The sequence below is a fragment of the Podarcis tiliguerta genome (assembly GCF_965153285.1).
Source record: "Podarcis tiliguerta genome assembly, chromosome: 12".
Lineage (NCBI taxonomy): Eukaryota > Metazoa > Chordata > Lepidosauria > Squamata > Lacertidae > Podarcis > Podarcis tiliguerta.
Genome location: NC_139545.1, coordinates 38,806,045 through 38,828,788, shown reverse-complemented (window position 1 = coordinate 38,828,788; position 22,744 = coordinate 38,806,045). Strand labels below are relative to the sequence as shown.

Here is a 22,744-nt window from a genome sequence, read left to right as displayed (position 1 = left end):
ATAATCTAATCAGCCAGTCACATGTCGCTGGGGAAACAAACAGTCTCCGTCTACAGAACATTCAACAATGGAGGCCTGGGCAAGGGGGCGGGGCTGGAAAGGGAGCCAGCGATTGACCACACGTTCGCTCCATAAGACACACAGACATTTCCCCTTACTTTTTAGGAGGAAAAAAGTGCATCTTATGGAGCGAAAAATACGGTACTCCCAGTGGAGGTTCATCCATTTGGGCAAATGAGGCCCTCAGTCTGCCCTTAGCCAGCCCTCACTTTCCTGCCTTGTTACTTAACAGCAAGTTCAGGGGGTAGCCCTGTCTATCAGCTTCGTCCTCGTCACTCTCAGTGTTGCCGTTGCAGAACCCGGTAGGGAGGAGGACGGGGACAACACTAGAATTTGTTGGCTCTGCCTGTCACTGGCTCTAGCACCACCTACTGTTGATCTCCCTGTCTTCCGCCCTACCAGTCCAAATAGGCTGAATACCACTGAGTACACTACGCTCCTGCTTAGGAGGGGAGTACTCTTGAACACAATGTCTACTTCCAAGTAAGCAGAATCAGGCCACAAGCTACAAGCATACTTCTGAAAACCAGTCATGCATCCAAAGTCGTAACTGAAATACATGCCTACTACATTCAAGGTCCAACCCAGGCACGTGGATAGAATCCCGTAGATCAGGAGCAGTCAACAAGGTACCACCCCAGATGTTGTCTAAATACATCTACCAGCAGCCCACTCCTGGTAGTAAATGGTCAGGGATGATGGAGGTTGCAATCCATCGACATCTGGAGGTACCATGTTGGCCCCAGGGGAGAAAATCTCATTGATTTTAGTTCTGATCAAATATGTAGGGTTTAGTTCTGATCAAATATGTATATAATCATGCAATTAAATGCACTGCTTGTTGTTGTTGTTGTTTAGTTGTTTAGTCATGTCCGACTCTTCGTGACCCCATGGACCAGAGCACGCCAGGCACTCCTGTCTTCCACTGCCTCCCGCACTATCCAACCATCTTGTCCTCTGTCGTCCCCTTCTCCTTGTGCCCTCCCATCTTTCCCAACATCAGGGTCTTTTCCAGGGAGTCTTCTCTTCTCATGAGGTGGCCAAAGTATTGGGAGCCTCAGCTTCACGATCTGTCTTTCCAGTGAGCACTCAGGTCTGATTTCCTTAAGAATGGTTTAGCTCCTGCACTGCTACCAGGAGCTAAACCATGGTTTGTCTCAGCATTACATGCAAATCTGAGCTCATGGTTTGTCTCCCCCTAACAAACCACGAGCAGTAAGCCAAGAACAAACCTCGATTACGAGGTTTGCTTAAAACAACACAAGCCTGGGTTCACACATAACACTAAGCCAAATCATGACTTAGCTCCTCATAGAGCATCAGCAAGCGTATGTGAGGAGCCAAGTAGCCACAATTTTCCCAATGTGTACCAGCGCACTTGCTTGTTCTCACTAAGTCGTAGTTTGGCTTAGCGTTACATTCAAGCCAAGCTATTATTTTCCTACGTATGTTGTTGGGGGTTTTTTATGTGCATTTCCTTGTATGTTTAGCACTGAAATAAAGGGCCACAAGTCTGGCTGTACATGAATCATGTGGGTGGGTGTGCATGCACATATATTTGTGCCCATACATTTAAAAGTGATTACTAGGTATATGCGCAAAATAGAAAGTTCAGCCCATTTATTACAAGAGCCTTCTATGGCTTAGGTGAAGGAACAGCAGTTGCCAACCACAAAGTTACCGTGTTCTACAGTTTGCTGCCATTGAAAGCTTGTACGGTCCATCTTGTGTGGGAAGCTTATTCCCATTTAAAAAGCAGGAAAATAAGGTTAAGACTTGCAATGTGGAAATCAAAGAGAAACATGGTAGAACACATCATTCATTGAGATTAAGGTACGTTTCCTTACCTCGGAGCTATTTAAGTGGCATGTGTGAGTTCCTGAAAACCAGCCCTCATTTGAACATTGGTCAATGTCCACTTTTTGTAAGTTTATGTCCACTTTCACAACACCCCTGGAAGAAGAATAAGAAATGCCATTAATTCACATAGATTCAACACAACATTTCCTTTCACTATTAAAAATGGTGGGAATATAGTGCTGAATCTTAATTGCATTTATGAAAAGCTATGGTTATTTGATTTGATGTACTGTATTTCTAGGATACTAACAAACAGTAAATAACAGCAGAACATCATAAATACAGCATAAATCATATCATATAATTAACAAAGCATGAATAAAACAACTGCAATCTATAAAACAATGGTAACAAAACAGCAACCAGAAAATAAGCTAAACAAGACATTTACAGCATAGGTCATATTATATGATTAACAAATCAATATAGCATTTCTATAAAGAGATGTTAACATTAACAAAAAAGCACCTAAAAAAAAATCAGCTAAGCACTGTTAAATCCATACACACCCCAACCATCTCACTAAGTTGGTTCTGATAACGAGTGCCAAATTTGCTCTGGTTATTAGTACCAGGAGTAAAAAGAATACCTTTTTAGTGGGCTGTTACACATTAGTGGATAGCTGCAAATGCTTTATGTTTTGTGCAGTTCTTCATTTCAAAAGCTTGTATACTCCTACCCATCCCACAGATGTTGGCCCAGTCTAACCTATTCAGTCTCTCCATTACAGTCTGAAAACAACATCACAACAAGCTCCCAGTCGACTCTTAAGCCTTCTCTGAATCATCATCAGCTCGTGTGTTGCTCGACATGAGATGTTAAGCTGGAAGAGAGCCATTCGTTTTGTTTCCGCCATTGTCAATAGCTGCCAGTATCACATAAAGAATCGCATCAAGCAGATTTCACAATTTTCACAGTACTCTAATAGGAGTTGTATTCAGCTAAGATCTCCTCTGAACAGACCCATTGAAATCAATGGACTTTGGTTAGTCATAGAAGCATAGAACTGTAGAGTTGGAAGGAACCAAGGGGCGTGATCTAGTACAACCCCCTGCAATGTAGGAATCTTTTGCCCAATGTTGGGCTCAATCCCACAACCCTGAGATTACGAATCTCACACTTTACCAACTGAGCTATCCACAGGACTTCTCGTGCCCATTGATTTCAGTGGGCCTACCTACTCTGCGTATGACAAACACTGGATGCAATCCAATATTAGTCAATTAGATTTATGAGCCATTTCTGGAATTGGCTCCCTTTGCAGAATGTTCTTGATTGAATCGGAAGGCTTAGAATTACTTAACCAACTACAGGTACAGAGCCTAAGAGTCCTGCTTGACCTGCTTTTCAATAAACAGGTTTGCTGTGGGGGCCAGAAGTGCTTTTTATCTTCTGTGTTTATTGTGTAGACTCATCCCTTCTTGAATAGAGAGGATTTTTCAATGCTGATTCATGCTTTCATAACTCCCTGCTCAATACAGGGCTGCCCTTGAATACAACTCAGGTACTTCTGGCATCTGAATTTCGGACCAATGTTTTCGGAGAAATATTTTTAAAAAGTTAAATGCCCCATCCAAGCTTCCCCGCAGGCTGCCCTTTTGAACTTGTGGAATGATCCAACAACAATTTTACCAAACTAAGGAACTTTTGACATGGATGCTGGCTGCAACGAGAATTTCTTTGGCCCAGAAATGGAGGACACTACAGGGCTTAAACATAACATAACTTACAAATTACACATTTCTAAGGTCGGGAAGACCAGGGACATTTTCATGCAGTTAGGTGGAATTTCATTTCTTATATTCTTGTGAACTGCCCTGAGATGAAGGGGAAGAAGGAGTTATTAGTGGGGGTTTTTTGTTTTATTAAATATTTTATGTCCTGGTTTTGTATTTTTTTCTGTTGTGAACCTGGGATCTTTGGGTAAAGGGTGATATACAAATTTAATAAATAAAGATATCAAGAATGGTTTGAGGCTTCTCATGGTAAGAAAGGTTTGGTAATATCTGTAGTTCAAGTTGCGACTGTGAAGGCACAGGACCAGGAGCCAAGAAATGATGGCAAATCTGAGGAACAGGTGTGGAGAATTTCAGCTGCTCCAGGTAAACCCCCTGGGCTCAATGCTGGAAATCCATCAGTAGAGCATTGCTGGCAGGTGGCTGAAAACCTCCAGTCAGGGATAGCCAACATGGTGCTCTCCAACTGGCCATCTTTGCTGAGGCTGATGGGAACTATAGTATAACATCAACTGGACGGCACCATGTTGGCTACCCCTGCTCTAGGTAATTGACTCCATTGTCGAATTGCTCTTACTGTCAACATATTTCTCCTATCCTCCTGTAAATGAAGCTGATTTGATCAATCCCTAGGCTTCTGAAGCAGCAGAGTAAGGCTGTCTACACACTCCCATTTACTCTACATCTAGTGCTCTCCCCACCACTGGGTTGGGAAGCCGTGTGCACATGACAACAACCACAATCCATACACCCCCTGTTGTTTCTTGTGAAATACTGCATTCTGATGCACCAAACCAGTTTTGATCCCAATCGAGACCTGCTCATTGGCTGAATACATCCCTGCTTCCTGGTGTGGACATACAGCAGGCAGCTTAAGATACACGGAAAACCGTGCTGATCTGTACAACCACGTACAAACACAGTTTTGAAACGCAGCCAAAAGAAAAGAACAACCTCACTGTGTTTTAAGCCAGTACACGGCAAAAAAAGCCTGTTCACGTATTTGAAGATTACTTCCTTCAGTGTATTTAAAGGAGGTGGGAATAGAGGAGCTTAAATTAGAGAGGGAGGGTCAGGAATAAGGTAGAGAGACAGGAGCATCAGAAACAAACAGAGGGGTAGCACTTTAGTACATGAAGGAGAATATTGGATGTAAAACACTGTGGGCAGAAGTAGCCAAAGGAGGTGAAATAGGAAAATATTTAGTGGCGGATGCAGTTTGCCCAGGATGAGTGGTGGGTTTATTTGAGTTTGTATTGAGATTTTTACCTTGCACTGTTATTCTTTTTTTACTTTTGAGAGAAGAAATAATAATAATAATGCATCATAGCTTATCCTGAAACCTCCATGACCAAATAGAATTAAAAACCTAAAAATGAATTATCTATTAACCTACTAAGCAGGCGCCGTATTAACTGTGCTGTCCAGATGTTTGATCAGGACATAAGACGTTAAATGCACGATAAGTACAATTTGGCTTGTCAGCAGCATTAGATCAGCCTGATATTCACTGAGACTGGCAGTGGCGCTTTTCAGAATTCGGTATTCAAAACGAACCAACGAAGGTAATTGAAGACCATCTGACATTCGTATAGCACATTTTGCCCACAGAAAGCTAGCTCTCCAATATCTATCATCATCATTGTTATTATTAATTACACTGCTAGCATGAAGTACTACAAACTTAGTAGTTTGAATGCCCATCAACAGATATGTTGCAGCTATGCACATTGATCCCAGAATCGTAGAATTCTGAGTTGAAAGGGACCACAAGGGTCATGCAGTCCAACCCTCTGCAATGCACATATCTTTTGCCCAACGTGGGGCTTGAACCCATGGCCCTGACATTAAGAGTCTGGGGCTCTACCAGCTGAGCTATCCCAGGCTGAGAATAAACTATAGCATGTTCAAGTGTCCAGAGCAATTAAAATTCATTAAATCAGAGCAATCCATACAAGAGGCCAGAAAGACAAGCCTGTTATTACGAACCCCGTGTTGCAGGGCAGGTAGCATCGTTTGGGAGAAAGGTGAGACAGAGGAGCAGGTGCTAAATGAAACACAGGGGGAAGGGCCATAGCTCAGGGGAGGAGCAGCCCCCTTGGAGGCAGAAGGTCCCAAGTTCAATCCCTGGCATCTCCAGGTAGGGCTGGGAGAGACTCCTGCCTAAAACCCTGGAAAGCCACTGCCAGTCAGTATAGACACTACACTGGTCTGACGCAGCATAAGGCAGTTCCCTTTGTTCCTTTAAAGGTAAAGGTAAAGGGACCCCTGACCATTAGGTCCAGTCGTGGCCGACTCTGGGGTTGCGGCCCTCATCTCACTTTAGTGGCCAAGGGAGCGGGTACAGCTTCCAGGTTATGTGGCCAGCATGACTAAGCCGCTTCTGGCGAACCAGAGCAGCGCACGGAAACGCCATTTACCTTCCCGCCGGAGTGGTACCTATTTATCTACTTGCACTTTGACGTGTGTTTGAACTGCTAGGTTGGCAGGAGCAGGGACCAAGCAATGGAAGCTCACCCCGTCGCGGGGATTCAAACCGCCGACCTTCTGATCAGCAAGTCCTAGGCTCCGTGGTTTAACCCACAGCGCCACCCGCTTCCCACAGATGACCTTTAGTGGTCGTTAAAACCCAGAGATTAATTTTAGGTGGTGTGGGATTCAAAGACTCCCAAAATGTGGTCCATGGGCCACTAGTGGTCTGCAGGCTTCATTCATGTGGTCCGCGGCATGTGCGCATTAAATGTTTGTTCTGATTTCAAATTGTATTATATTGCTTTATTTCCTTTTTTGCCTCTTATATTGTATTTTATTGCATTGCAATCTAAAATCTGTAGCATGCAACTTGCAATGCAATAGAATACAATATAAGAAATAAAAGAAGCAATGAAAATACAATTAAAAATAGTTTAGCATCTAGCACAGCGCATCACAATTGCTGCAACAGGCAGAACAATCATTAAGAGGTCCACCAAGACCCTCAGCAATTTTCAAGTCATCTGCGAGGGAAAAGAAGTTTGGGAACCACTAACCTATTGTATTATTAGTTATTTTTTATGTTACATTATTTATATATGACATACATCTCCTCCATATTTTATACTCACAACAACCCCATGAGGCATACCTTTCAACATTTCTCCGATGAAAATAGGGACGTCCTAAGGAAAAGCGGGACATTCTGGGATTAAATCATAAACCGGGATGGCTTCTGTAAATCCAGAGCCGTTCTTGGAAAATAGCAACACTTGGAAGGTCTGCATGAGGTAGTTTAAGCTAAGAGTGAGCGATTGACTCAAGGTAACCCAGTGAGCTTTGTGGCTGAAATGGGGATTCGAACCCTGCTCTTCCAGGTCCTAGTCCAGCACTCTAACCACTACACCAGCCCGGGCACTATGCCACACTGATGGTTGGAGGGCATGAAACACTTGCAGAATGCAAAAATCTCTCGGTGGAAAATCATCTTTCTCCTTGCTGTAGATTCCATCTAGAACAGCTCGATTCAGCTAGAAGCACAACAGCAGTAATTGGCTGTTTGGCAATACAATAAGGTTGCTCAGCAGAGCTAGGAAGATTGTGTTACCTCCAATTACGGCTGTTGTGTATGGCCGCCATGCTTACCTTGTGCACATTTGAGCTTTGCACAGATATGTCATAAAGGCTACAGCGCTTACATTTCATTTGGCCTCGCTATTCACACTGTCTCTCTCTTTATCCATGTGTCTGTATGTATATATGTCAACCCACTGAGACAAACACTTCATGCATCCAGGTCTAAACCACGAAAGCTCCTGCCAGAATTAATCTATTTGTCCTTAAGAGGATTTCTTGCTGTGTTTGCTGCAAAAGACTCACACAGCTAACCCCTCTACAACCATGACAGGGGAGGAAGTCTATAAATGTCAGGAGTCGTTCTTGATTGAAAAGGCACTCAAAGGGAAGCCCTCCTCTCGCCCTCCTCTCGCAGCACCCAGTGCTGCAAGTTTACCAACACTTAACTAGGAAGAAATCTCACTGGAACCAATGAGACCTACTTTTAGCTATCCACGGTTAGAATTAGGCCGCCTAAACTCAATGGAGCATGTCTCCAGGGTTGAAGTCAAACTGCTGTGTTAGCAGCACCAAAGGGGCCCTCTTTGGGGTGCAAACCTGGGCAGTGTGTATGGGGGTCCTGGGCTGCCCAGACAACAAAAAACCCCTCTCAGCCTCACTGATGTGGTCGAAAGGAAAGGAAAGCAATACATTTGGCACCAGCTTGGTTGTAGGAGTTGCCGGAAAGAGGCATACAAGGCGCCATCCAACCATCTTAGGATCAGAGTTTTCCTTCTCCCTCGCTTCCGTACCATCCAACTACAGTGGTACCTCGGGTTACAGACTCTTCAGGTTACAGACGCTTCAGGTTACAGAGTCCACTAACCCAGAAATAGTACCTTGGGTTAAGAACTTTGTTTCAGGATGAGAACAGAAATTGCGCAGCAGCAGCAGCATGGCGGCAGCAAGAAGCCCCATTAGCTAAAGTGGTAACTCAGGTTAAGGACAGTTTCAAGTTAAGAATGGACCTCCAGAACGAATTAAGTTCTTAACCCAAGGTAGCACCGTATTTCCAATGCAAAACCGGGACACATGTCTTCCAGGGTGTGCTCCTGAGTGAGACACATAGCCAGCCTCGCTCTTGCCGCCGGGGCAAGAGCACACGAGATCACAGCACCAAAAATGGCCACCGAGATAAAACAGGATGTCCTGTTTTTCACAGGGCATTTGGAAGGTATGCACTTCCTTCTACCACAGCATGTGGAGAAATTATTTTAAGTGCCTGTTAAAAACGTTTTTGTTTTGTTTTGTTTTTTGTTTGGGCAAGCCTACTGACATATGCAGAATGCTGGCATATACTTTAATCTGGTTCGGTGTTTGTTTTTGCTTATTTATTTATTTATGGGTGTTTTATACAGTTGTTTTGGATGCCATAAGAAATCTGAAACATTTGTTGTACTGTATCGTAGAAACGAAGATCCTCTTAAGAGTATGGTGCAAGATGAAGTAGAACTATGATTTAATTCAGAGGTATAGCATACTGCAGTGCAGAAGAACACAAGCGGAAAAATTACATACCCACGGCGTGTAGATTATGACACACGACTTTCTCTCTACCAATAAAAAGCAGGGATTTCTCCTGCCCCAAGTAAAGTGGTTGTGCGCTTCAGAAACAGCCCTGTATGTGCAAATCAGTGGTTATGTAAGTAAAGGTTGGGGACTTGCTGGGCTGAGATGTGGACAACCAGGGTTCAAATCCCCATTCAGCCACTGTGTGACCTTGGACCAGCCATACACACTCCCTTACAGCCTAAGCTACCTCACAGGGTGGTTTTGTGGATAAAACGAGAAGGGGGAGAACCAAATACACCACCTCAAATTCACTGGAGGAAAGGTGGGATCTAAATAAAAATATTAAACATTTGAGAAAGAGAGAAAAGACTTGCGAATGCATGTGTGAACACATGCTCTAAGTCAACGCCAGTGCAGAAATCCGAACGCCAATCGGCACATGTTTTCCCATGCAACACACTATGATCTGGTCCACATCTGCATTAAGACTAGATCAAGTCACATTATGGATGGGATAGCTCAGTCGGTAGAGACTATTAATCTCAGGATTTTGGGTTTCAGCCCCATGTTAGGGCAAAATATCCATGCACTGCAGGGGGCTGGACTAGATCAGTGGCGTAGCGTGGGTTGTCAGCACCCGGGGCAAGGCAAGTAATTTGCGCTCCCTAACCCGGGGCAAGGCAAGTAATTTGCGCCCCCCACTGCACTGTCCCTACCCCAGATAGTCCCTCGCTCTCTCTCCGCACCGCACCCCACATCTGGCACCCTCCCCTCCACAATGGGCGGCGACCCGGCAGCTCGGATCGGATTTGCACAGCCAGCACTGCAGTGAGAGAGAGTGAGTGATCCAGGTAGGGGCAGAGAGCTGCGAGTGCAAGCGCCCCCCCCCCCCGATGTTGCGCCCGGTGCGGCCAGCCCCCCCCCTGCACCCCCCACGCTACGCCACTGGACTAGATGACACTTGTGGTCCCTTCCAGCTCTACAATTCTATGATTCTATGTAATGAATACACATCCCCTCCCTACGGTTCATCCTCCATAAATGCGGGCAGCTTTCTCTCCCAGAACTGAGCAGATGTACTACTACCACATTTTCCCCCCCTCCGGCGTGCGTTTCGAAGAGGACAACAGCCTTCACTAAAAATAAATTTAATCAGAAAACTGGGCACAGCAATGTGGGCATATGAATTAGATCCACCTGCAAAGGGAAATCCCTCTGGACCATTTGGAGCAGTTTGCAAGAGTCAGATCTGAAATCTATCTTGTCAATGAGATTATGGCAGTTTCTAATGCGCCTTCAGATATATGGCATAGATCATGGCATATCTGGGGAGTTCCCGGTAATTTAATCAAAAGAGCTCGTTAAATAGTCTTTTCTCGCTTCAATTACTGCTTGGCTGAATTCTGCCAGCAGAGGAAACACAGCACAGGATGAAGCTTTCTATATGCAAAAATGTAATGTTTAGAAGGAAGGGACGACAGAGAGGGAGTCTGATTTTCCCCACCTCCGCACCAAAAAATAACCCCCCTGAATCATTGCAGGAGTTAGGAAGACCATTGGGTCCATCTAGCTCAAAAGACCTCAAGAGGTTCCTGAACCCGGGCCTGTGTCTTGAGTACGCTGCCTTATAGAAGTGAGTCGTGGGCAACCTGCAACCATCAGGAGCCTCGACGCCTTGCAAATGTGATGCATCAGGAAGATGTGAGGTATCCCATGGCAGGTAAAGGTAAAGGGACCCCTGACTGTTAGGTCCAGTCGTGACCGACTCTGGGGTTGCGGCGCTCATCTCGCTTTATTGGTCGAGGGAGCCGGCGTACAGCTTCCGGGTCATGTGGCCAGCATGACTAAGCCACTTCTGGCGAACCAGAGCAGTACACAGAAACACCGTTTACCTTCCCGCCAGAGCGGTACCTATTTATCCGCTTGCACTGTCTGCTTTCAAACTGCTAGGTGGGCAGGAGCAGGGACCCAGCAACTGGAGCTCACCCCATCGTGGGGATTCAAACCGCCGACCTTCTGATCGGCAAGCCCTAGGCTCTGTGGTTTAAACCACAGTGCCACATGGCAGGACAGAATTCCAAACAAATATGTACTCTCCCAGCCCTGTCTCAGTGATACCTATGCTGGATTGGTCATGTCCACAGAATGGAAGATGGCAGGGTCCCCAAGGACAGGGAGTGGGCTTCAGGCACCAGGCCCATTGGTAGACCAACTCTGTGCTACAAGATGTCTGCAAACATTACATGAAGGCTAACAACATCCCACATTGCCATGTGGGAATCCCTTGCGGACAACCGCAGCGCATGGAGACAGTCAGTCAAGTCCATATCAGCAACCAGAGGAGGAATGACTGCTGGGAGGAGAGCGGGGGGGGGGGATGCCATGGTGTATCTGTAGCAGCACAACTGGATGCCTTCATCTGCCCCAGCTGCAATAAAACTTGTCTCTCCCACATCGGTCTCTACAGCCACAGCAGGCGCTGCAACCTGCCAACAGCTTGACTTCACCCACAAAGGCGCACTCCTCCATTGCTTCCCAAGATAGACAGGTGCCAACAAGAACTCCTGTGAGCTCCAGCAACTAATGCACTCACTGGCTGAACATTGCAAACAGAGGGAATTAAACATCCTTCCCCAATTCAGAGATGGTGAGCAATCCTATTCTCACTTAGCTGGGAATGTGCCCCACTGAACTTAAAGGAGCTTGCTTCTGAACAGACATGCATAGGATTGCAGTATTAATTTGCAGAGATCGGAAGTGGGAGTGAGGAACAAATGTTCAAAACTGGTTCAAGGAACCGTTGGCTCTCCAGATGTTGCAGAACTACAACTCCCACCAGCCCCCAGCAAGCACGGGCAAAGGTATGGTGGGAATTATAGTTCAGCAACAGCTGGAGGACCAAAGGTACCCCATACCCAGTTTAAAACAAGGCATCCTCAAAAGCAATAAATAAATAAATCTAGGGATAAAGGAGAGACAGTGATTTACCAAGGGCTGGTTCCAGAAAATAGGAACATTTGAAGAGTATGAAATAAATACAGCCTTTACAATCCATTTCCTAAATGGGAAGAATGCCTGTCCTTTCAAAAAAAAATCTGTGTAGCACATTTTGCTTTGAGTGTTGCAGCCCCAAGATAAGCTGGAAAGGATATCAAATGTTGAAGGCTTGTCTGGTGAGAAAATGTACTGAAAGGTTATTTCTCTCATTCCAAGTGGTGAAATGGGAAGGAGCAGGCAAACCAGAACATTAATATGTCCCTAACAGATGGCTCACAAGAGGCATTTTGCTGGGGGAAGACTCAGTGCAGCATTTTAAGGAGAGAAAGATGAATATTTCATCCTTTTACTCTTAAGGGACTCAACAAGAGGAGTTTGGAATTTTTAAAAGCCTCATTATCACTCAATGACACAGAGAAAGGGAAATTTAAAAGCCTATTTTGAGAGGCATGTGTGGTGATTAATCGTAATGATATAATGACACAGGTATAATTTTTCCCACTGTTTTTTTTTTTTTTTACCATTTCAGATTGTGAATGGATTTAAATGAAAATTATGTTTCAGTTGTATGATTTACTAACACACACATGGAAAAAGTGCTTAGAACAAGGAAATCGTGATTCTGCTGTTTTGTGTTGCTTTGATCTATTCATTGTACCTTAGTTGCATGTTTCTTTTGTACTAGGAAGTGCTGTTTTTATTTGTTAATTCTTTGCTATTGTAGAAAGCCACCTTGAGCTCAGCTTGGTTGCTGGAAAGGCAGTATAGAAATATTATATTGAGTCAAATCCAGTACAGCCTAACATCATTCTCTGGGAAGTTCTGTCCCTCCAGCCACTAAACAGGCAACCAGGTAAGTGGTTCAGCTCTCCAATAAAGCATGCAGATATTTCCTCAACAAGAAATATGGGCTTGTATTCAACTAAGTCCTAATCAAAAATAAGTTAACCCTGCCCATTAACTTCACTGGGTCTACTCTGAGAAGGACTGGCATGGAATGCCACCCATGAACTCCATAGGTGTGAGGAGATAATATTAGGTTGTGGACTGAAAAACTCATCGTGCTTCTTGGCCTTCCTAGAACGTATGCGAGGCAGTAACTAAATAACATTTATTTGGAAAATGATTTACAGTGGTACCTCGGATTAAGAACTTAATTCGTTCTGGAGGTCCGTTCTTAACCTGAAAGTGTTCTTAACCTGAGGTACCACTTTAGCTAATGGGGCCTCCCGCTGCTGCCGTGCAATTTCTGTTCTCATCCTGAAGCAAAGTTCTTAACCTGAGGTACTATTTATGGGTTAGTGGAGTCTGTAACCTGAAGCATCTGTAACCTGAAGTGTCTGTAACCCAAGGCACCACTGTATCACAGAAAGGAGTTTAAAACAGAAAACAAAAAGCTATGCAACAAAAGCATACCAAGTTAAAAACGAAGACGAGTAAACCACGGTTGAGGCGTTTAAAAGTTGGCACAGAAAACGCCTACTGAAACTCTATTGGGAGAGAGTTCCACAGGACTGGGCCTGTGACACTAAAGGCTCATGTAAACTCCATGTTTTTCCTTACACAAATGTTCATGCTTCTTTTTTAACCACACCTTGTTTAAAATTTCATAGAGCCACTGAAGTCAGAGGAATTAGCTTCTGGGAGGCTGGGATCTGACCAGATTCTAGCCTTGCAAAGCTGCCCGGGGACGGCAGCGTGAAAACAGTGTTAAAAACTTTGGTATATAAGCTGGGCGCCAAATGGCACCTTGAATCTAGCTTGCGGTCAGAATGTCTATTCGCTAGGGGGTTGGACTAAATGACCCTCACAGTCCCTTCCAACCCGACAATTCTGCAATTATTATCTCAGCTACATTGCTTGACTCTAGCTTGCTCTTACAACAATTTACTTGTCCCACTGCAAGAAGGAGAAACACACGTAGTTGCAACTGGACCCACGCCGGTAGCAAGATGCACCTGCCCCCTGGCTAATTTTGAGCAGGACGTCATGGACCCTTCGATCCCAGCCTCACCCTCGAGGAGCTGGGATTGAACAGTGAATGGTTGCTGCGTCCTTCTCATGCTGCCTTCCCTGAGCTCCTTTGCAAAGACTCTGATCAGATCCCAGCCTTGCAAAGTGCTGCAGGGCTGGCTCTGGGAGGGCGGCATGAGCAACACCTCCCCCACCCCAAGGAATCTAGTCCATTACAAGGTCCAGGTTCATAGAAAGAAGAAGAAGAAGAAGAGTTTGGATTTGATATCCCGCTTTATCACTACTCGAAGGAGTCTCAAAGCAGCTAACATTCCCCTTTCCCTTCCTCCCCCACAACAAACACTCTGTGAGGCGAGTGGGGCTGAGAGACTTCAGAGAAGCATGACTGGCCCAAGGTCACCCAGCAGCTGCATGTGGAGGAGCGGAGATGCGAACCCGGTTCCCCAGATTACGAATCTGCCACTCTTAACCACTACACCACACTGGCTCTCATAGAAAATGCAGTCTATAACATGGTATGAAAATATTCAGCATTCAGATGTGATGTGATAAGGCGAACCTAAGAAGAGCCTTGCTGAATCAGAGCTACGACTTACTTAGGCCAGCATCCTGTTTTCCACAACGGCAAACCGTATGCTTATGGAATATCCAAAACTAGGGCATGAAGGCAATAACTTTCTCCTGATGTTCCCCAGCAACTGGAATTCAGTGGCATGGTGTCTCTGGTCCTGGAGGCAGCACATAGCTTCCATGGAGAGCCTTCTTCCTCCACAAATTTGTCTAATCCCTTTTTACAGCCATCTAAGTTGGTGGTAGTGAATGGAGGTGGAAAAGATCTATTGAATGCCAACTTTCCCATGAGGCAAAAACCGACTTAAACCTATGACTTGTTGGGATGTTCCGTTCCACCTTAAGGAACAGGCATGATTGTTGTGTGTCACATGCCTGTTTACACTCCAGCACAGCTTGGTGGGAACTTCCGTTTGTGCATAGCTTTTGCTTATGCTGTTTGCTTTGGACACGAAGGAGATCAGACATGTTTCCTTTTGTCCTGATATACGCTGAATAAACTGCTTGTAAATATGCTCACACGGCCTTTCCTGCTACTTCTGTTGCACAACGTTTACTCTGCTGAGTAGCGTGCCCTAGCTTCTGAAGCTCGGGTCGCAGATTCATGCTGCACCAAGGACTGGAGTTTGCCCGGCACACCGGCCTGTGGGCTGCAGCCAGCTGGGGTCCTGCCAATTGCCCCCGTTTCGTTGGCTGCATGCCAACATGACTATCCCTCCAATACACTTGAGTGGGATAAATGCAAGAGGGGAAATAGTTGCGGGACTTGACATCTTTCCGCAGGGCCTGCAAGACAGAGCTGTTCCTCCTGGCCTTTGGTTTGGACTCAGTCTGACCCTTATGTTCCCCCCCCCTTATGGTTTTGATCTATGGGCTATTATTAAAATGAGGCTGAATTTTAAATTGTATTTTAAATTGTTTTTCCCCCTATTATGTTTTTATTGTAATTTTACTGGTGTTAGCTGCCCTGAGCCCAGCTCTGGCTGGGGAGGGCGGGGTATAAATAAAAATTTATTTATAATTTATATTTACTGGCAGTAGGTACAGAAAGTGTCATGGTACTATTGCAGCAACCTAACCGTTGCAGGTTTGTGGAAGATATATGTTAAATACATGTGCAATGACCAGCATTAGTCTTTGTAGGTAGGAAAGTATAGTTTAACTGCTACCATGATGACCTCTACTGGACATTTTATGTGGTAAGTATCACCTGTAACCCTTTTCTGTCCAGGGTTAGACTGGATGGCATCTAATAATATCATTAAATTCTGCAACAGTGTCGCCCCATTGACCAGGAGCAATTTTCTTACAAGTTAGTTTTAACTTTACATAATGAAACATGATGCTTCACAGCGCAGAGAGAAGCTAACATGAACTGCAACAGCGCATGCTCCAAGCAGAGTATTCTTGTGTGAATAAAGGTAGGACTTATTGGAAGAGATTTTAAAGAGCTCCAGCCAGTTTCTTGGAAACCTGTTCCTTTGTTACCATTGAGACTAACCCAGTTGACAGACACAAGATCTACCCACCCGGGAAGAATGGCAGATGAAGTTGATGGACTATATGGAACTGGCGGAAATGACTGGCAAAATCCGAGACCAGGGAGAAGACTCGGTGGAAGAAGACTGGAAAAAGTTTAAAGACTATTTACAGAAATACTGTAAAATTAATGAATGTTAGAAGAATGTTGGAATGAAGTTATATGGCTTTAGTAGAAATGTTATAAGGATTTAAGTATAAATAGATTAATAGAATATTAAAGGAAAAAATAAGGTTAGAATGTGTTAAGATAATTATAGGATAGAAAACAGAGGAAGATGGAAAGGAATTGCTGAAACAATTGATAGAAGTGGAATACAAAAAGGGAGGTGTGAGGAGGTCGGGGAAATAAGTGAATGAAAGATAAGATATTGAAATTGTTTGAGGTATTTTAAACTGTTCTTGTTTGGTTTTGTTAGTTTAATGTGTTAGTGATATGTAGTGTTTCTGTATTGTATTGTATTGTTTTTTTTTTTGTTTTTTTTTTTGTTTTGTAGTGTTTAAATTGTTGGAAAAGTAATAAATATTATTTCCCCCCCCCCAAAAAAAGAGACTGACCCAGTTGACTTCTGATTGTCTGGAAAAACTCAAGCGAACACCCCCTCCACTCCTCTCTCTCTCTCTCTCTCTCTCTCACACACACACACACACACACACCACAGATCAGCTTTACAGCTGGGCTTATTTCCTTTCTAATCCAACTTGGAAGCTCAGAGGTTGGTCAAGTACTCTGGCAATCCCAGATTCCCACCAGCCAATTGCATAACCAGACAGGAACCTCAGTGGAATAAGCCAAGGGAGTCCCTAGTTCACTTGAGGAGTCAACCAAAAGGGAATTTAGTAGCTAGAGGGAGATGTGGGTTAACCCAGATTAGAAGGAGACAGGCAAAGAGCAGCCTCAATGGACAAGGGGGAAAGGCTAGCACATCTAGCCATTGTTTGAAGTGTTGGACCAGTACCCCCCTAGAGAGTTCAACTGCCTGTCAGTGTCATCAAAGTTATAGTCACCAGTCTTATTTATTCATTTTCAAAAGGTTGCTTTACAAAAGGAATTCCACAACACTACTACCAAAGGCAGGCAGAAAACCAAGGGTGGATCCCAGGGTGGCTATGATACCGTACCACCAAAGCTTGCCAGCAGCCCTTAATAAAAAATATTTAATTCTTAGGACATCCATCAGAAAGTGCTTGATTTTGTAATGTGTATCTACATTTTTGTTAAAAAAAAAATGCCAATTCAGTCTAACAATGCACAGCAATTTGAAAAGTCCACCTTCAGCCTTTTTTTAACAAAAATAGTATTCATTTCAATAGTTCTCAAAGTAAAAATGCAGGAAACCATCATCTGAATTGGCCTTGCTTTGCACTCTGTATGTGTGTGTGTGTGTGTTTTAATGCTGCCAACAATAAATTATTTAAGCAAATCTTTCTCTGTTATGTTCTCTGGGCTTACAAGCTTCTTCTCAAATCAGAAGTGGCAGAAAGCAGGAATCAATCAGTACCCTGCCTCCCCAAAAAAATCAACCCAGACACCTGCTTTGGTAACCAAAGGAAACTCCACACATTTTCTCAAAGTAACCGTTACTTGGCTCAACCAGACACTGTGCAACTAAAACCCTCATCTAGCAGGAGAGCCTGAAAAGCACTGGACCAACAAGCAGACAGAAATGTGGATGAAGGAACAAGGAATGGACCCGAAACAGATGGAGAACCAGGGATGCCAGATCCCAGCTCAAGCACAAACAAAAGGATAACACTTCTAGTCCAAATTCTCCTATTCATATACCAGGAGCAGCAAGTTACTTCCCATAGCTGAACCGTCTCAGCAGTCTGAGGCTTTGGAATATGTTGAATAGTACATTTTCCTGCAAAAAAAATCTTGAGAACTGAAGTTTGTTTAAGGGTGCTTAGGAACTACAGCTCTCTGAAGGGTAAACTACCTGTGAAGGATCCCCAGGATTCTTTGGGGAGGGGGGATGTGCTTTAAATGTGTGATGTGCACACACTCCTCAGACTGGAAAAGGTCTATCATTAGCACTGCTGTGTACATAAGGATAACTGTGCATGATCTGTAACTATTACAGCTGAATCCATCATTTGCCGCTCTGCCTCCAGTTCTATTGCTCTACTGCTATAAAGTGTTGGGTACAGGAAACTACTGTATTTTTATTATGCACATAGACATAATGCTGAAAGAGATCTGCAACTGTTAAGATGCACACACCCAGATTAAGTAAGGTGACAATAACTGGGAACGGGGGGGGGGGGGCTATATTGACCAAAGTATTTAATAGGGCCCAATCCTGCAGAAGTTAGCCCCAAAGGAGGCTGAAGTTCCAAACACACATAATAGATGCAACTGCCACTCAACACAGCAGGGCTGGCTTTCGAGTAAACCTGTGCAGGTTTGCACTGTCTGTCCCACTGAAACCAGTCGTGTCAACTAGTTCAGATTAATTTAAAAACCCATTGCTTTTGATCATAGTTAGGCATAACTTGCTTTAGCTGGAACAAAGTCACGGTGTTCTGTTGATCCTAGCAACAGTACCAAACCACCAACTTTGCAGTCTCACTGGAGCTGGAAGTTTTCACAAGGGGCAATATATTCATCAGGAATGTGATTCCCTTTCCCCCACCCACACACACACACATTAGCTCTCAAGTCAAATGGCTAAAGGAAACCTTTTCACAGAATTTTGCCTCCTTTTAGATGAGGCATGCTAATCTCAACCCAGATGGTTTTGAAAAAGAAAAAACCCTTCTCATAAGGGTTTCCTACTTGCAGCTGCAAGTAGTGGTGCTATGAAATTGGAAATAAGGGTGCCTGAACACAGAGGGACTTCCTTCTGAATAAATACACATAGGACTGGGCTGCAAACAGATGTTCCTATGGCCCTACTCATGCTACAAATATCTTTCTCTCTTTTAAATAAAAATAAAACCTCTCTACCTTTCCTATCAGGTTGGAGAACAGCATTCCAGTTTTATAGGATGCAAAACAAAACAAAAAGCTGCAAACTTACACGGGAGGAAACCCCACTGAATTCAGTGTGGAGACTAACTTCTCAGGCTGCGCTGAAGTTAAAGGGCTTAACTAATATTATTTGGGAAGCCTGTGCAAGGAGCTAGAGGGATTCCAATGTTCTATGCAAATATATTCTCGCTCGTCACTCACAAAGCTTTGGCTTCTTAAAAGCAAAGAATCCCTTGTTCACATTTTGCTACCAAAAAAAAAAAAGAAAAGAACCAAGAGACTCGTCAAACTTCAGATCTCCTACCTGAATTCAGGAAGGAGGTTTGGCTGAAGCCCATAAAAAGCTGCAGAGAGAGTGACCAGCCAGGCCGGCTTGTAATTCCCATTCTCACACTCCAGGTAGGGGGAGGACCACTTGATGTGGCTCCTCTCGGAGGCCACGGGGTGCCCATCCTTCCTCTTCAGGCTGCCCTCCAAAGCCTTGGCACTGGGAGGACTCAAGCCCTTGCGGTGCTGGTGGGGCCTCCCCTTGCGCTTCCAGGCGTGGAACCACTCGGTCTCACTGGAGGCGTTGGCCAGGTGGTGAGCCCCGGAAGACAAGTCCTGCAGGAGGATGTGGCTGTCCTGCCGGATGGCCTGGAGGAAGACCTGCGGGGCGGAGGACCAGGGCTCCAGGTTGAAGGTGATGGCTGCCCGGGAGATGTTGGGGTCCCCTTCCAGCAGGCTCTTGATGAGGATCTGGTACCACTCCAGGTCCTCCTGCAAGTTCTGCTCGCGGCTCCGGTTGCTCTGCAGGATGGTGTTGAGGAAGTTGGTGGCGTGCAGGAGCGTGTCGAGGGCGCCGTGCAGCGACGGGGGCGAGGCGGCCAGGCGGGACTTCCCGGCCCAGGGGGGAGCCAGCTCGTACCTCCCGGAGCAGTTGGCGTGCCTCAGCTCCCGAGGGTCGCCCGTGCGGAGGAACGAGGCCACCTTGGCGGGCACCTCCGGGGACAGACTCTGGGCCAAGACGGGGCTCTTCTCCGGGGCACCGCTCCAGGGAGGAGCCGCCGCCGCGCTCTTGGCGCTGGGGTAAGGCGCCTGCTTCTCTCTGGCCGCTTTCCCTTTGCCAGGCGCCGCCTGCCCCGGGCTGCCCTCGGCGGCCGAGCCCAGGTGAGCCAAGAGCAGGAGCGCGAGGAGGAGACGCCAAGGCGGACCCATGTCCGAGCGGGGGGTGGGATGCTGTGGGGAACCCGAGTCACCTGTAGCGACGCCGCTCCTCGCCCGGGAATGGCGCAGGCTGCCCGCCTCTCGCCCAGGTTGCCTCCCTCCCGGCTCCGGGGAGATGCTATAGTTAGCCTGCTTACGTCTGCCTTCTTCCCCCGTCCGCCGCTGGCAGCGCTGGCAGGCAGGGCGGGATCCGGGCAGCGCTGCCTACGAGGCGGCGTCCTCCTCCTCCAGGTGCGGCCGCCGCGGCGCCTCCATCGCGCGTTCGGTCCGCGCGGCTGCCATCCCCGCCCGAGGCGCCCGGCGAGCGGGAGGCGGGGCGAGGGAGAGACGCGCAGCAGGGAGGGGCCGGGAGATGCTTCCCCTCCGGCAGGCGCCCGCCGACTGGGGCGCTCGGCTTCCCCGGCTCCGCAGCAGCAGCAGCAGCAGCAGCCCCGCCTGCCTGCCTGAAGGAGGCGGCTGCGCTCTCCCGACTGCTGCGCCCACGGCCAGCCCCCTTTGGGATGCGGCCCTGCTCATAGGTGCGCTCAGGACGCCTTCGCAGCTCCGGGTGGCCGCGTCGCGCGTCAATCACCAGGTTGCCAGGCGGTGGGCAGGGCGCCGGCGGGGAGGTTGGGGGGAGCAGAGCGCGGGCGCTCCCCGGGAGAGGCGGGCCCGCCGGGCGCCTGCAGAGGCCGCCTTTGCAGGGACCCTCCGCCGCCTCCTCGGGTCGGGCCCAGCGGCGGGGAGGGAGGCAGCCCAGATCGGCAGGGATGCATTGCTTATCCTTGCACTTGTTTAAAGGTGATAAGAGAGGCCTGGAGGGCAGGGCTGGGTGTGAATGCCTGCCCCGAAAGGATATTAGGTTCGGTATCTTTATATATACTGTATATACATTTAATGGTATTAATGAATGGATTAATAACGGAACTAGGCGGAGATGATCGGAGATCAGGGAAATGGAGACACCTACTGGCTGAAGTTTTTTAAACTTCTCTCGGAAAGATATTAAAAGCTGAGCGTGAGGCGGGAAGACAGGAATAGCAGATGAGCAAATGTGTTCAGCGCCAGGGAAGAATCCTAGGTTTTCCTGGCTTTTCGTTGGGATGCATGGAAATGTGGGTGTGTTTCTGTGTAAGTACATGGGAGATTTCCACAGTGGAAATCCACTTCACAAAGCTTCACAAGGTTTGAAGCAAATTTGCAGGCTTTTTGTTAAACTCTGAAGCCCATAGCAATTATATCTATCTATCTATCTATCTATCTATCTATCTATCTATCTACATCTCTTCATAGAATAAATATTTGATGTCTCCTGTAATGATTGTGGTTATGCATTATAATCATTATTATGTGTTTTGGCCTTGATCCAAGGTGCAGTTATGCATACTTTTATGTCCCATTGTTGATGATTGAAATAAAACAACCAAACAGTGTTCAGTTATAGCCTTTGTTTGATAACATGTGTGTGATGCTACGTAGATTATAGGAGGGCAGCAGTAGTACCAGTGATCTTGGTCTGGCTCATTGAGACCAATACACATTTTTCCATGGATGGCACTTAGAAAAAATGGACTAGCATTTGTTTAATTGGCTGGTAAAAAGAACTGTGCTGATAGTGCAGTATAAGCCAAAGAGTCATATCGTGGCTAAGCGGCAGTGAGTGTGAGTGAAATTCCTTGCCACTTCTACAATTCTACAAAAGCCCTAAACGGCCTCGGCCCAGTATACCTGAAGGAGCGTCTCCACCCCCATCGTTCTGCCCGGACACTGAGGTCCAGCTCCAAGGGCCTTCTGGCGGTTCCCTCATTGCGAGAAGCAAAGCTACAGGGAACCAGGCAGAGGGCCTTCTCGGTAGTGGCGCCCGCCCTGTGGAACGCCCTCCCATCAGATGTCAAAGCGATAAATAACTACCTGACATTTAGAAGACATCTGAAGGCAGCCCTGTTCAGGGAAGTTTTTAATCTGTGAAATTTTACTGTATTTTTTGTTTCTATGGAAGCCGCCCAGAGTGGCTGGGGAGACCCAGCCAGATGGGCGGGGTACAAATAATAAATTATTATTATTATTATTATTATTATTACAATCACCGTCTCTGTCTAGTCTCTGTCTTGAAGACTGATCTGCTCTCTAATGTCGCAATGCCTCTTGGCTGTGCAGATTCTTAATGGGCCTTCTGCTGCTATTGGCTTACTTGCTCTGACATCATAAAGTGACTTGCCAGTCATGACTGGAGACAGCTAAAAGCGCTTCCAGACTCTCTCCATTTTCAGGTGGGATTCCATCACACACAAGTAAACTCAGGTTACAAATTCAGGTTAATGGGGGAGGATTTGCACAACCAACTTGCTTCCCTCAAAAGATCAGACTTTTTGTGATAAGGAAAGTGTCCGGGAAATGCACTGAAACATTTGTGATAACACTTGCTTTGACTCACTGCTGTCTAACCTCTCCACAATGAAATTGGAATGAATGCTTAGGAAACAGGTTTTCTGGAAGCAACCTTGAGTGCTCAGGCAAGCTTTCCAGATATTTCCCTGAACCAAGTCCCTGTACAACCCACATGAAACTGAACCCAATTTACCATGTCATTACTCTGTGTGCTTTAGAAAAAGCAGCTTATTTCCATGCAAACATTGGACTGTTATTCCATATGTAGCCTGTAGAGAGCAAAAGTGGAAGGGCACTGCCTTAATTGCTTATCATCTAAATTAGCATATTTTACTTCTTCCTCCTTCCATAATGGCTTCTG

General features: G+C 46.0%; 1 protein-coding gene across 1 annotated transcript in view; it reads right to left on the bottom strand.

The window, feature by feature from the left end:
• Window positions 1-20,484, bottom strand: part of GPR158 (G protein-coupled receptor 158) — a 118,065-nt gene extending 97,581 nt beyond the window's left edge. The window contains exons 1-2 of the mRNA XM_083406123.1: window positions 19,115-20,484; window positions 1,908-2,013 (exon numbers count right to left, since the gene is read on the bottom strand). Coding sequence (XP_083262249.1) covers window positions 1,908-2,013; window positions 19,115-20,007 — 999 coding nt within the window. The 5' untranslated portion in view covers window positions 20,008-20,484. The remainder of the gene's footprint in view (window positions 1-1,907; window positions 2,014-19,114) is intronic.
• Window positions 20,485-22,744: the final 2,260 nt, after the last annotated feature.